At 38.0% G+C, this 16,840-nt stretch overlaps 1 protein-coding gene across 1 annotated transcript in view; it reads right to left on the bottom strand.

Annotated features, from left to right (window-relative positions):
• The window catches only part of LOC140228860 (calcium-activated potassium channel subunit alpha-1-like), a 30,787-nt gene extending 14,945 nt beyond the window's left edge, over window positions 1–15,842 (bottom strand). The window contains exons 1-4 of the mRNA XM_072309129.1: window positions 15,833–15,842; window positions 15,498–15,561; window positions 7,315–7,419; window positions 544–673 (exon numbers count right to left, since the gene is read on the bottom strand). Coding sequence (XP_072165230.1) covers window positions 544–673; window positions 7,315–7,419; window positions 15,498–15,561; window positions 15,833–15,842 — 309 coding nt within the window. The remainder of the gene's footprint in view (window positions 1–543; window positions 674–7,314; window positions 7,420–15,497; window positions 15,562–15,832) is intronic.
• Window positions 15,843–16,840: the final 998 nt, after the last annotated feature.

Genomic DNA, 16,840 nt, shown 5'->3' with positions numbered 1-16,840 from the left:
GTCAACCAAGATACTAAATCTTATGGAAGATTTCAGTCTCTAAAATCACACCAACACAAATTCATTTGTAGATTGTGTGACGCAGCACAATCAATGTCATTTTTTCCCATGAAACAAGGGGTGTTATCACAATCATATGAATGTCCCAACATTTACTTATATAGCAATAATCATATAAATCTTCCATTTTAGTTTTCTGCTTTCACTGTGGTACACACTACAGTACATATCAATCGTGTCTAATTTTTGCAAATCGGGACTTCGAGATAATTTTGCGAGTGGTATCAAATTCGCGACCATTGAGTACAGTAATGAATTGAGAAATGTACACATGCACGTCATATTATTGTGCGTTGTTAGATTCGCCAATACCACATGACTTGTGAAATTCGTGAAAATGAAAACTCCCCCAAATACATGCCCTATACAGTATTCTTTAACTTTTACAAAAAGTAGGAAGGCAAATGAGGGAAATTTTGTTTCAAAAAGCTGGAAATAGATGTACGAGAAAGTCGACTGGCAGTCTCCGTATTAAGGACTCACCAGGAGGGCTTCCTCTAAACTCTTCTCCGGACTCCAGTGGAACATGCCGGTGCAGTCGAACTCAATGGCATCTTCGGTTTCAGGAAGAACGTTGGCAGCCGCCTCTCGGCGCCGCTGGTGGGGACCAACCCTATAACAGGTCAGAGGTCAAAGTCCATATTAAAGCGACGATTGTTCACCACGCTATTTTCGATCTTTATATCAAAGAGGCACTGGACGGGCTCGTGCAAACACACTGCTTTTTATTTGCAGTCTCACTACAAACACGAGAAAAACTTGATGTACTTCTTTCACTTCTAATCGATTTGTAAACAAAAATGTCCCAAACACTATTAAAATCAAAGGCTATTCAAATCTCTCCTACCTTCTAATTTGCAAACTCTACATCTAGACATAATCTATTCAAATCCAATATCTAACTGTAACTACAAATTAAAATTATGCAATCAAAAATGATAACAATGAAAAAAAAAATCAGATTTTGCTGTGGTTTCAAGTTCTGTGATGTCCCTCACAAGACATAGTTTCAAGAATTAATTTGTTTGTTTGTTTGTTTTTTTATTTCATAAGCTCGGAAATTAAAGGGAACATTGGCAGAATTTTACAGCGACTGAATCTGATCGCAGTAATGATAATGGGCAAACATCGCTGTTATTCAATATACAGGTTCATCATGACACTTGGTCAGGTTGTTAACCTTGAGATCCCATTATCTTTTGGAACTACTGAAATTTTGTTAGACATCATATATCAGAACTTAACATCAGAATAACTATCAAAATAGGATTGCGCAAACAGAGTGGGACAAATCTTTCATTGAAAAAAGGGGTCGATTTGTTGAAAATTGTTCATCCAAACAATTCAAATCACATCATACCTACATGTAACCATTGCAATGTCTTTGAAAGTAAATGACTCTGTTATGATTTCAAATGTCTCAGCATTTCAAGGTCAGCTTTGATGAAGATGGAAAAAAACAACAACAACTGCCTATGTAAAAGAATCATGCAGACTAACTTGATCAACACAACATGGTGCATGTGAACTTTCAATTGAATGTTGGAACAATATTGATAAGCTTGACAGGGAAACTGAAGGAAAAAAAAAAAGATAAGAAAAGGTCAAACTGTATAACCAAAATTGAGTAATTAAAAAACTAAAAATCAACAATGAGACTAAGTTGTAACCACACTGTCCAACAAAATATTTTGATCCAAACTGACCAAACCCATGAAACTTGCACAAAAATGACAAGACTAAACAAAATTATACTTGTGATAGCTGAAGAAAAGTGAGCTCAATATAAACAAAACAGAACTGCCAAAAAATGTATGTTCTATAGCACATCCCTTTAAATACTATAACTATATTTGATCATGTATCATTTAACTTCCTACAGAATAACGTGAGATTTAATTCTAAGCAAGAATATTAATATGTATTTCATATAACTCTCTTAAGCTCTAGAACATTGGATTGTCGGCAAGAAGTGATACGGTGGTGATGACTGCAAAATCTCATGTGGCAGTCATGTTCCAGAATTGACCACGGCATTCCAGCACTGTGATTGGCAAGCATGTGCTCACTATTTACAGCCAGGTAACACGAAATGGTTCTTTGCTTCTTCTTTTTTTTTCTTTTTTTTTAAGGGGGGGGGGGGCATCTTTTTTTTCTTGCTTATGAGGTTGTGCGTTCTGTAAAGTCTGCCAAAAGACACTCAAAAAATATCTCAAAAAGCTCAAATAAGGCACATATATTTTTGAGCCAATTTCAATCAAAATTCTTCCTCCTACAGCTGTACCTTTGTCTAGTTTCGCAGGATCACTATGCAGTGATATGTCGTATTATCACATTACATCATCCCCTTGAGCTTCACCTATCACTTTTGTAAGTAAAACTATGATAAATTTCACATCTTTGGTAGATAGTCAAGCAGCTGCACCACTCTATCGCTTGACAGTTGGCACGGCTGCATCTATAGAAATTCTGGAATCCTTTGACGAGAAGGGCAAATATTTTTTTTTTCGGGACTTGTAATAATTTCAGGTAGGGAAATTGAGCTGTGAATTGCGCCCACGCCAACAGGAATCTTGTGAAGTGATTTAATCTCTCCAACTCATTTGCATATTGTGCAATGATTACAAATATCGCTGTTATGTGAAAACGCAACATTGGAATTCTCTTTCTTACGCTGTGAACAATTTGCAGTGGAAACATCTACCATTCCATGTGTGTGAGTTCACTCTTTCTTTGACGGTTTAAATAGCATTGGCATGTTTTAATCTAATCCGGCACTTGATAAGTTCCTAATAAGGCTCACTCCTTTTGAAAGACATGGGAATCTTTCTAAAGTAGATAAAAGCATAGACAATACCAAAAAAGTGAATAAATAAGCTCATATCTACAAAATAAAAAAAGGTCAAAGCTATTTTCATGAGAGTGCATGTACATAGCCACAAAATCAAATGTGCCCTGAGCAAATTTTATCATTGAATGTCTTTTGGCAGAAAGGGCGGGGGCGACATTGTGCGGTGATAATAGCTAAATGATACAAAACATTTGGTGCATTTTTCATCAACAGTAATCAGCGCTGTGGTGACCACAAGATGAAGGAGGAGTGGGGTGGGGGAGGTTGGGGTTGGCGTGGTGGCTTGACGTGGATTGAGAAACAATGCGTGAGCTCCTGCACAACGTGAGACACCGGATGCACGTACGCACACACAAACACTGGGGTTGACTTTGCGGATGACAAGCGCAATCACAAAACTGGTGAACGAGGGGGGTCGGGAGGGAGGGTTGGGAGAGATAGAATCTTAACACTTACCTAGGGGGGTAGCAATCAGGTAATTTAACCAGGTTTGAGGTACAGAGGTAATGGAAATTAGGGAGACATGTAAAATAAACACAAGCTGGTTAATACACGCTGTTGTGCACTCAACTCTACTTAGATATAATAAATATAGATATACACACAGATATATATATATATGATATACCGGTACTCACAGCATTTACATGTTGATATATGATTATATGTATAAATATGGAAATTATGCAGATGGTCCAAACTAAAAAAAAAAAAAAAAAGAAGAAAACTCATGATGTCCACTACTGTTAATGCAACGGATGATATTAAAGTAGGCTTTCAAAAACAATGCATGTGGAGGTTAGTAGGATTCATTGATGCGACCAGGAGGGAGTACCACCATCATCACAGGCGGAAGGCAGCGAGCCTGTTGGGGTTAAGAGTAGGCACACCACACAGAAAGCTAGGTACGGGACTGCACACGCTCTTGGCAAAAGAAGACGAAGAAGAAGAAAAACAGATTCTGCCCCGGCACGTCAACGGATCACTCTCTAACTACTGTCGCAAGGTTGTAAAGGGGGTGGGGAGGGGGAGAAGAGGAGGGTTTAATTGGGGGTGGGTGGGTGAATGGATGGATGAATGGATGGATGGATGAATGGATGGATGGATGGATGGATGGATGGATGGATGAGAGAGGTAGGATGAAGGGGAGGGGGGAAAGTTCTCTGATAAATTAGAAGGGGCCATGCACTGCTATAATGCACTGAGTAGGTATTCTACGGACTTGGCACGAAGGCGTAAGTAGCGTCTCTATTACTCCGATGACGTGAACTCATGGTTGTATTTTCATTTGTTTCTTCAAGCATGCACACCCACCACCAAGTAAGGTGATCACACTTTCTTCTTCACCTTCACAGCAAATGATTTACCAAGGCATACCCACAAAATACATAAAGGCATTGTACATGAAGCTGGCACTTTCTTATGAGAAGAATGAATGGGTCTAGCCAGCAAAGCCCCATGCATGTCAATGTGCATGTGCCATCACGAATTCACCTTTGACCTTCACCTTTGACCTTTACTTCTTGGCAGAATAAAAAGCTCATTTTTAATACCTTCCTCTCCTACAGTGTACATGTCATTTGTTTACATAGGGAAAGACGTCTGAAAATCTCATGGAGCTATACACACCAGGATTTCAGTCTACAGAGGTTGTCAATGGAAAATGACCTTTGACCCAGACACTCAGATCAAGGATTGGGCGACTTTGCATTTGTGATCATGGTATGAAGCATGGCGCAAACAGTTCTCATGCATGCTCATGACAATCGCTGTGAATTCATTGCTTAAGTGGCAGTGTGCGCCTCGCATCAACATTCTTCTATTACATGCCCCAGGTATGCTACAGCGTGACCCCCAGCCCAAGGTACAAGTAAGACACTACCAAAGCAGGAACAACCATTCCAAAGATTTTACTTTATATTATTTCATTTTTTATTTATCTATTTATTAATTTTTTTGTGGAGGAGGGGAGTGAGGGGTGCAGCAATGGTGGGTGAACAAAAAAAAAAAAAATCAAAAACAATGAAAGTGGCAGCAACATGTGGGGGGGGGGGGTTTGAGAGAAATAAATGGCGTGTGAGCATTCTGCAACATAAAGGGTGAACTTTAAATCTGGGGTTTCCTCACTTTTCTTCTTCTTTTTTTTTTAATTTACTAGCAGCTTATTTGGTATATATATCATATCTATAGATAATGGCGATATAAAGGACAAAAGAGGTGGGATTAAAGAAAAAAAATAAAACAACAAACAGCTACGGATAATGTGGATTCACATAGGCAGCGGGATGAAACTATTTCAACGGCTATTCTAGCACCTGCAACAGAGAGGGTACAGAGTCGGGAGCAAGAGTGGTTAGTTGGAATGACTTGTCTACGACCAGGGATAGCATCACCCATCTTGCCCAGTGATATGCATCGGAAGAAGGAAGAAGTCCATTCTTAAATTAAAAAAAAAAAAATACTGAACAACATCAATTTGCGAACATTTTGTGTTCATTGTTATCTACTTAAATATTTGCAGAGCGAGCAGTTGTGTTTTTTTTTAATACTTGACAACATCAACTGCGAACATTATTTACAGTATGTGTTCATTGTTGTCATTGTCACCTACTCTGCTGCTTCCCGTCATTCAACGCAATGCTGCAAAGCCAGATCTTATGCGTATTCATCTACGATAGGCATTGCTAGAGTAGATTATTCAATTCGTATTCATTTTGGCATGTTAATTGGTTCACAAGCAGTTTCTATCCCGTTCGCATCATCTCTTTTCTGAAATTTCTTTTTCCCAGAAAGCCAATCTTTCCCTGCATGCAATAAATAAACCACAACTCCCATGGTAAATGATGCTTCTTTGTTTTTTGTTTTTGTTTTTAGATAAAAAATGTGAATATAATTTTGAGAGATGCCGAAGAATTGAGCTAATATGCAGAACACCTCACTAGTGCACAGCAGTAGCTACCAAGTAGAGTGTTTGAACGAGGATGAAAAGAGTGAGAAATCATCTTGCACCAAATTGGGAATGCGTTTGAAGTATGACCACAGCACCTGGTCTGGCAAATTGATAGGAAACGTCTGCAGTGCACCCAAAGCTGATTATGCAAAACCAATAGGCATGATGGGCAATACAGGTAGACAGCCATTTTTCTTGTTGATGTCATTTTTTTTTTTTTAAATTTCAGTGAGATGTAAACAGAATACAGGTCTTGTTGTTACTGTCATGGTTAATCAACTCAAGACGAAACCACAAAGTGCACAACTCCAATAAATGAACAGTTAACACCAAAATAAGGAAAATTAGATAAGATAATAATACAAAGAAGACAATTAAGATATAAATCCAAATGATGCAGTTTTGGTAGTGTATTTGAAAGTCTAACATTTTAGATTAATTTCAGAAGTTAGTTTTTAGTTGTTGGTTCCGTTTTGTTTTGAGGAGTGTTTTACACCATGAGTTGTTAGGCACAACGAGAGGGTCAATGTCTCCCGCATCACTTGCAGATCGTCGAGGTCTAGGCTTGGTGTCTGGAGCGACGTGGCTGCTTTAAGGCGGGAGCAAAACCGCTTCCTGCATCTCTTCCCACAGTGTGCTGCACTTACCTCCAAACTCCTGGACAGCAAGCCTAGACATCGGCTGATCTGCTCTTGTGGGGCGATTTTTCGGTCGGGGTGACCCAGAAAGTAAGTAGGAGGTTCCAACAAGGCCTGCAGACTGCGTCTAGAGGCGGACGGGCTTACCCCCGACAAGAGTGTGTCACCTGTCAAAGGATTCTCAAACCTGGGGTAGGTAATGGGGAGGGACGCACTATGCTTTTGATAGGTTGCATTTTTCTTCTTTTTTTTTTTCTTTTTTTTTTGAGAGAAACATGCAACTATTAGATTTGGCTAAGTGTTAGCAAGAAACAAAGAGAAGGACAGAACGAAAGAGAGATAGAAGGAGGGGAAGAGAGAAAGAGGAAAGCAAGATTTTTTTTTTTTTTTTTTGGGGGGGGGGGGGGGGCCCATTGGTCGAGGAAAAGACAAATTGTGCCCTTGATAGATGTGTAAAAGTGCAACAGCATTTCTTCCCCAGCTAACTTCAGGCGATGTGCATTTGACAGTTGACACACACTGTTTGAGGCCTTTTTTCTTTTCTTTTTTTTTTTGAAACAGAACAAGACACAGAAAGAGACAGACAAACAGAAACACACACACACACACACACACAGACGAGGAGGAGGAAGAGTGAAAGGACAGAGACTGACAGATTACCAGCCACACTATGATATGCACACTTGGTTTTTTATTTTTATAGGAGGCGACCTTTAACTCCGTGTTCGTGTGTGTGAGAGTGAGTGTGTGTTTGTGTGTGTGTGTGTGTGTGTGTGTAAGTGTGTGAGTGTTAGGTCACATGGCAAAGCACCCACCAATGCTGGATCAGCTTTTTGGTCCTGTCTAGGTTTCCGTTTGCATATTTCAGCTTAAGAACGAGTTGACCTAGGGAACCCACGCTTGGGCGGGGGCATCCAGTCCTGGGTGGAGATGTGGGCGGGGGGCGTGAACAAAACAACGAAAAAAAAGTGGCAACAAGTACGATGAGAAATGTGTGATGAAATGGGGGGAAAAATATAAATATATAAATATATAAAACATACACCAGACGCACATGACAAATTCGTAAGAACAAATCAGGAGAAAAAAAAATGGGAAGAATGCAATATACATGTGAAAATGAAGTTGGCTCTTCCAGGACACCGGCCAGCTGTGACTAAATGCAACATTAGACTCCCTCTTCGCAAAACTCTGAAGATAAACCCGGGTTTTGATTAGGTTTGAGCGACATTTAAAAAGTATCTTGCACGGCAGAAATCAACACTTTTGCACATTCTAAAGCTGTGTCCGTATAAGATACAACGGTGAATGAATCGAGGCATATGGAAGTTATTTGTGAATGAGTCAGTATGAGACCACAGGTATTCGGCAAACACGACAAGTATCTACCGGTGCTTACTTTGGATTTTGTTTCTTTTTAAATAACAAACAAGAATTCAAGGCACAATAGGACAGCTTCACATTTCCACTTCATAAAAGTGACCATCAATTGGTGGAAAAGACACAATCAACAGTGTAATAGCACATGATCACTCAGTATAAACAGTGCAATCACTTACCAAAAATTTGTACCTTTGGAATCAAGGCTTACGCATTAGTTAAAGTGTGCTTCATAGATGAGCAAGCAAGAAATCCACTAGAAATCCACCAACCACTCTGTACTAACTCTAGTTTAAAATTCTTTTGCAATTACACATACTTTCTGTAGTCAAAAGGAAACCACCTCTCCACAGGCAAGGCAAAGAGTTATGAATGTACATATATATTTATCTTTGGAAATGCATTTGATTAATTTGGAATAGTTTCATCAAAGTTGGAACAGAGCAGATAAGACAATTCTGCTTGATAAATAGAAGTTGCAAAATCATTTTTTTTCTCTTCACATTTCTAAAAAAAAAAAAAGAATGTCAGGAATATACAATTTGCCAACAACTTTCCAAAACCATATAACAATTTTGCAACAATTAGTATAAAAACATCTTTTGAAAGTCTGTTTTATCCATGCATTTTTTTTTTTTGTTGTTGACTGGTTTGCATTTGTGATTGATTTTGTCAGCCAGACCCAGGGTGATTGGTGCAGAGGTTCAAGATACCTTTATGATCTACAAACATTGTTTCTTTGAGCATATGCAAAAACAACATACTTACAAAAGTATTAAACCATAAAGGCTTTATGATAAGAGTAAGAGAGAGAGAGAGGGTCCTCCAAAGTTTTGCGGAATCACACCGTCTACATCCTTGTTAATGCATGTCACTTGTGGATACAGTCTACGAGTACAAGACTATTATTCCTTATATGAATATGAGCAAGTGAATAATGCATGACAGATCTGGTACAGTATTTTCAATATGCTACAATAAATTCAAAAGGCAAACTAATTTTCATATTAAACTATCTTACAAAGGTAGTGCCCTGCTTACTTTACTTATATAACATAGTGTATACTAATATACATACATACACAGTCAACCTTGCCTAAGTCGAATCTATTTGGACCGAAGAAATAGCTTCGACTAAAGAGAAAATTTGACTTATGAGGGATTAAAATCGACAGAATATAAAGAGGAGGACTTGAAAAGACCTTTGACTTAGGCGATTATTCGACTTATGCGAGGTTGACTTTAGCAAGGTTGACTGTATATGTACACTGTACCCTACAATTATGTACATACAGTACATCTACAATAATCTTACATAGAGTTTGCGAAAAAGAAAAATTAGTTATTTCTGGTCAGTTATTATCAACTTCTTCATTATTCACTGTGTCTTTGAAGTGCAATCTTTGTGTATTGGGATACTGCTTGTCCTACAGAGGTGCAGACAAGCCTTTAATCACAGCCGTTACTGTACTCTTAAAGGACAAGTTCACCTTCATTAACATAAGGATTGAGAGAATGTAGCAACATTAGTAGAACACACCAGTGAAAGTTTGAGGAAAATCGGACAATCCGTTCAAAAGTTATGAATTTTTGAAGTTTTTGCGCAGTCACCGCTGGATGAGAAGACTACTGCAGTGTATGATATCACATGCGTACAACAATATAAGGAAAATATAAAGAGAATTTCACAAAATTTCATCTTTTGAAAAAAGTACACATTCCCTTGACTCGTTACTGACATATGTTATGGGTAATATTATTCCCATTGCCTTTAGAAAGAGGCAAGTCAAGTGCTCTTTTATTATGCAAAAAAAAAAGTGAAAATATGTTGAATGTTCTTTACATTTTCTTTATACTGTTGTACTCATATGACATCACGAGCCTTAGTAGTCTCCTCATCCAGCGGTTCCAACACAAAAATTTAAAAAATTCATAATTTTTGCATCGATTTTCCAATTTTCCTCTAACTTTTACTGATGTGTTCTACTAATATTGCTGCATTCTCTCAATCCTTATGTTTATGAAGGTGAACTTGTCCTTCAATCAGTGAAAGAAGAGGGAAATACAATAGTTCTATCAATGTACCATGAATCTCAAAATTGATGCAGTCAACAATCTGCTCATGGGAATCAGGAATGCTAGCCATGAATTAAACACATGCGAAATTGTAATATACCTGGGAAGCGATGGGTTAAAGTGAACAGCGTGTGTGTGTGTGTGTGTGTGATGTGGCAGAGCGATGAAACTTGGCAAAAAGCTCATACTTGTGGTCAAATAGCCAAAAAACTCACACCTTGTCATATAAAGTGACGCAAAACCTGATATCTTATCCCCTCCCCCCATGACGAGTATATACAACGATGTTAATAACATTACCATGGTAACTTATCAGTTATTCTAATAATTCTTGTGACCAGATAAAGAAAGAGCTTGACACGATGAGGCTATTTCTGGCCAGTTAGCAGGTATCGGGAATAGCGTAATGTGAGTTTCAATAATACTGAAAGAACATACTTTCAGAAGCAATGCCATCCCACAATGACCGAGACAGTTCTACAATTTCAAAGTTTTCCCTCTTTTTTTTTCAGTTTTCTTTTCCTATGTATGAAGCTTAGCATTTCTAGGCCTTTGTACTGCATCATAGCATATTGGATGTACCATAGCACAGCAACAACACAAAAAGATGATCATGATAAAATGATTTTTTTAAAAAAGAAAAAAAGATGACTGATGCCTCAGAAATCACTGCTGTTGCTACTGGATGATATAATATATAATCTCCCTCATGCAGTTATGCGATATAAGAATCAGAGCAACAGAATGTCTTTTCTCTTTTCTTGTATAAATTATTTTTTTTCATGATGCCATTGACCCACGGACCCATCTCATCTCTAGAAAGTTCAACAACAAACTTCTACCATGCCATTCAAGATACAGCACGTCTACATATGCAGAGAAAACCCCCCGTTACTGTGTGTTTAGTTTACACAACAAACTGGGGGGGGGGGGGGGAGGGATAAGAGGATGACTGGTGAAGATGATACAGAATCCATGCGGTAAGTTCCACATCCAACCCAAACCAGAACAGCAAAGATTTATTTTGCCAATGTCATATCTACAAAGTTAAAAGTCAATTTTTTTTTTCCTGCTCTCATCTCCACACCACATTATGTCATGCATTCACAGAGGCGTTAAAATTTCTCAGCTCAATATACAAAAAAAGAAAGCACCCCAAAACAAGGAACACTTCCATGGGAGGAAGGTCTGGGGAAGAGAGAGGAATGGAACAACTAAACAAAAATAAACAAAATCAACTAGATGACACCACCATGCTTTAAAAGACTGCTGGAGCGCCCTCTCAAGGCCAGAAAGGGAGAAGCAGGGGGATGATTGGAACCCTCCATGCTGCTTCCAGGAGGTTGTGGAGAGGGGGCTAATTTGCCCCTCCCACTTCCTTCCCTTCCTGGTCTTGGCTGGGCCATCTACGGGTCTATCACCTCTGGGTTTGGAACGTGGAAATTCACCCTCAATCCAGTCATGACCGGTAAGATTCAGGCAAAAGAGATTATGATGGATGATCACTGACCGAAAGGCTAGGACAAGCTCATAATTCTTGTCTGAGCAGATGTTTTCATTCATGTCAATTCAAAGGAAAGCTAGCACAGTATAGAAAATTGGTATAAATGTGCAAAATGCCAGGGAGATAATAATATCCTTGAATGAAGTTATGCACGTATCGTAGTTTTGTCAGTCCATGATCCCGTCATGCAAAAATAAAGAAATAATGCATGTATCGTACGTTCTATATCTTTTTTGTTTTCTAGCACATTGCAACAGCTCCCAAACGAGTGGCACAAAAAAAAGAAAAAGAAAAAAGGAGAAGCAGAGGGCGAAGAATGGAAGTGATAATAGTAGTATAGCAGAGTACCTTCGTAGCATGGTGGAGTTGCGTCTGTGCCACTGAGTCATATTAAACATTTGGGGACCAGATACAAGGCCACCAATACACAGTCGCATCGGCCTATATTTCCTGTTACATTGGGGGCGGGGCACGTACACACACACACACACACACACACACACAAGAGGAGGGGGAGGGAGGGATGGGACAGTGGGGGGAGGAGGAAAATAAAGGGGAAGTAAGAAAAGACAGACAGAAAGACAGACAGATACACAGACAGACAACAATGACAGAAGATTAGACCCTGTTGAGGGACAAAATTGTTACACGCACATTTACGATGGGGAACGCAGTGGTTCTGGAGCTAATACTCATATGGAGATTAAAAAAACAGATAGAACAATTACGACACGCATATCTCCACCCTCTGACGCACCCACTTCTTGTACGGCAGAGGGGGCTGATAAGATTTTTCGCAGCCAAAATCATAACGGCTGTTCTGGTCCTGACATTGCTTGATTCAAACCAAATTTTAAGGTGTATTTGCAAGCTGCAAATAAAAAGCAACAATTTCACCCATGGCATCGAGACAGGCTAATAAGATGGACAAAAAGTTGACCTCACTCAATATATCTTGAGGGGAATCCTCGCAATGTCTTGGTGTGTTTGAAAACAGTTATATATGTGACCCTGCATCACAAAACAAACAAAAAGTCACACCCCTTGATTTTATGTGAGGGCTCAAGAAAGGTGAAACGGGTCAACCGAGTCAATTTGGAGTTTTCCATATTTTCTGAAAGAGTTATTCTTCTTCTCACATTATTCTTGAGTTTGGGATCATAAATTGAATGGGAAAGTGGGTTTTCAGCAGTTTTTTTTTTTTTTTTACAACCCCTTTTTTGGTAGAGTAGTGTGATCAGGTATTTCTTAGAGGCCCCTTTTCATTTCTTGAAAATCCTTTGCATACTCTTCACTTTCGACTCTAATAACTTTTGAAAGGATGATGCCACTGCTTTGAAAGTTGACATTTATCATGAACAGAATTTGTTAATGGAGCATGCTCAATTGCAGCTTAATCTTATAATCCCTTTATTGTCATTGCTACAGTGGCTTACATCATGTTTTTGTCCCATTCATAGCACAGGTAGCACGGCTTGGTAAAGATTATGCACTTGAATAGACCCTGTACTTCAGAGCCTCTTTTCTCAGTTCAAGCTTTTCCAGAGTGTGTGCCTACTTTCCAATTAATACATGTATTTATATAGGTTAGGAGAATCCATTTGAATTGAGTTATATATCATCTTAAGGCTTAGAGTCTGCTCTTTCAGAATCTGCCCTTAATTAAAAATCCATGTCTGACGACTTTTTGTTGGTTTTGTGGTGCAGGGTCACATATTGTCTGTCAGCTGAAAGTGGATGTCTGCCCCATTGAAGACATGTACATGTACATGTACATAGTTGTACATGTAGTCTCCTTTAATAGCAAAGCATTGAGCAAATGAAGGGCGATTTTTCTTCTTATAATGAGCCTCTTCTGGTTATTTGGTTTCATTTCTTTGCTTCCAGTTCGTGTTTCACAGAAGACATGAGTTGCCTCTAGGATATACATGTAATAGCACCAATACATCGTATATGCAGATTTGGCATTCAGAATGTGACCATTTTTCATCTACACGTCTACTACAATTGTATCAGAGGAATCAACATCATTATTAAGACTATATTATGCGATGCGATTAACTTTTCTGAAATTGTCTCAACCCGACTGACACTCTTTTAACATTTCTTTTTCTTTTTTTTTCTTTTTTTTTTACGGGAAGGGGAATATAAGAGAAATATTTCACATGTCATTCATATACCAACCTTATGCCTATACACAGAAGAAAGCAAGTATGAAAACAAAGCATTATGATTGTGTCTGCAGTTGACATGTACACGAAGCATTGAACAACTGACACTTTCAATTTATGTTTTGGATAATGGAAAAAAAAAATACACCAAAACCCAACGTGAACAACCCACCATACCCATGAATTGGTATACACTGTCTCATAAAAATGACTTGCAATGACAAAATGATAATGCAAGTAGCAGACAAATGAGTATTCAAATGACGTATACGAGGTATGGTACATGTAGTACTTGGGGGAGGACTATTCTATGTGTGACTTGTACATGTACCTTGGTACCTGATAATACTGATCGTGGATAATGTTGGATACATAATTGAAGTGCTACAAAAGTATAACAAATGTATTATGAAGCTCCCCTAACAAAAAGTACAATGTATATGGAGGAATTGTGAGGATATTTATAATAAAGTGGCATGGTATGAATTGACAGTCTGCTTTCTGATGGTAACAAGCCTCAGAGCATCGTATGTAATACAATGTAATGACAGCATGATTTTTCTTCTGTTTGGTGTTGTACCCCCAGGACATGACAACTGCAATTGTACGGTCACTATACTCAGTACTACACTTCCAAGCGACTTTAACATGGTAGTGTGGTCCTTGCTCTAACGTTGAAACCTGTGTGGAATACAACCTACGACATAGAATGTCAATTTTTTTTTTTTTCTGAAAGCACTTTTTGATATGATGCCATCTTTTATAGCATCCAGCCCTTGTTCTAAATCCTGCCGATATATCATTTTATCTTGGGAGTCTTCAAAAAACATCATTGCAATGTGTTTCCATTTGACCAAAATACAGGATTAGAAACTGTGTTGATAGCTCTAACTTTTTTTTTCTGTTTTAAGAAGTCTCTAAACATGCATTGACTACAATTTCAATCACTGTAACACGGTCCACATCTTTACACCACTGGCATCTTTCAGCATAAATACCGTACATGTTTGCTGACACTTTACTACATTGTATTTTTCTTGCTGGATAACACAGTATTTCCTCAAGATATTTACCATATTTAATAGGTTACTGCAACTGAATTCTGTACTTCTTGTGCAAATATCACTGTATCGTCACAGCTTATTCTCCCACCATTATAGCTGCTGCTACTTCTACTTCTATCACCACTTCTTCTACCTACACTACTATTGATATAAATACTACTACTACTTTAATCAACTACTACTACTACTACTTTTACTACAACTACTACTACCACTACTACAATTAACACTACTACTGCTACTACTACTACTACTACTACTACTACTACTACTACTACTACTACTACTACTACTACTACTACTACTACTACTACTACTACCACTACTACTACTACTACCACTACTACTATTACTACTACTACTACTACTACTACTACTACAGTAGTAGTAGTAGTGGTAGTAGTAGTAGTCTTATTACAACTATCACTACTTACCATAAGACTACTCAAACTACTACTTACAATTACTACTACAGTGTACTCCTGTTATAACGAAATTCCTAGTACAATGAAGAAAATCAAGGTCCCAAAATCACGATCTGTATAATCATCTTTATATACTCGGCTATTATACAATTTTGATATAACAAAAGAAAAAAGCTGGTCCCTAGGACTTCATTATATCAGGAGTCCCCTGTACAACTACAACTATTTCTAGTACAACTATTGTACTACTTCTACCGGAACTACCTGTACAGAGATGTACAATGTACTTCTTCTTGTAGTAATAGTAGTAGAAGTAGCAGCAGCAATAGTAGCAATAACAGTAGTACTTTTCTGTTTCTGCACACAGTGAATACGTACCTCTCTTGCAACTGCAACGTGTTTGATTTAGCTCCTGCTCCTGACGATGGCGGGACAGCGAGAGCTGTATGAGAGGAGAGAGAGTGGCGATCATTAATGAGCAACGCATCAAAGTCAAATATCAATGTAGAAGCATCACCAATTAACAGGCTGTAACTCTGGCATAGACCCTATTAAAACTTACAAAGTTCTCTAAAAAGCAAAATATTTGTTGAAAACTAAGTATTTTAAGACCACTACAGAGACAATGGAAATCAAGAACCATACATGTATGTGGTTTAATATATAAAAAGCAAAAGTTGATCATCACAAAAGCTCATCAATTCAAAACTTACCCGGAGGCATATGCAGGCACTGTTTTGCATACTGCATCTACAGATTTCTGAAAACATACTCACTCGAACCTAATCCTTGAATTGGCTTTCTAAACTATAATTGCTAGCATTTGGAAATCCAGAACAACTAGCAGATTCAGATACATCTGATTCTATACAATTCTCTCTACTGCAGATGTATGACATCTACTTACACATACAGACTGTAAACATATCTATATTCAAGCAAGCTCTGACTACAGATTTGTATTTCTTTCTTCCGTCTTTTCAATAACTTCAGCACTTCTCTATTCTATCGTTTTTCTTTCTATACGCCAACTGCTAAATTTGAATTAGAACAACAGCAACAAGATGAAAAGTGATGTTTCAGTATCTGGGGGTAGGGATGACAATGGAAAGAACTTCAATTAAAAAAATCATAAGACAACTCAGGACATCGTCGAATTCAAATAAAGGTATGTCCATGTAAGATGGGACGGTTGACAAAAGATCATGGTTATAGTCTTAAACATGCATGAAAAGAAGAACAAATTGGATAGCATGTGTAAAAAAAAAAGAAGAAGAAGTGATGTGATGTGATGTCAAAATAAAACGTCTCGATCATGCTTGGGAATAACACAAAGGTAGAAATGAATGGTACAAAATAAATGCCACATGATCAAAATCATATTGTAGTGATGTTACATTCTTACAAGTGAAAACAAAACATTCACATGCAATGTGTCATCTGTCAACATTTCAAAGGCATAACGTACTCAACAAGAACATAACTGTAACATAAGCCGTTATAAAATTACAACTCTTATCAATATCACACTGAATGATTACGTCCATTTGTTTGTACAGATAACATTTACACAGTGTATACCCTATGAAATAGTAACATTATAGGGTGACTGTGAAATAAAGACAAATCATAGTTAGTAAAATATTTCTTGACGAACGATAACACGAAACTGCTTTCGAATAGTGCTACTGTAATATACAATATCACATGTACCGTATCCA

The sequence above is a fragment of the Diadema setosum genome, chromosome 5 (assembly GCF_964275005.1).
Source record: "Diadema setosum chromosome 5, eeDiaSeto1, whole genome shotgun sequence".
In the NCBI taxonomy this organism is placed as follows: domain Eukaryota; kingdom Metazoa; phylum Echinodermata; class Echinoidea; order Diadematoida; family Diadematidae; genus Diadema; species Diadema setosum.
This window is presented reverse-complemented; position numbering and strand designations above follow the sequence as displayed.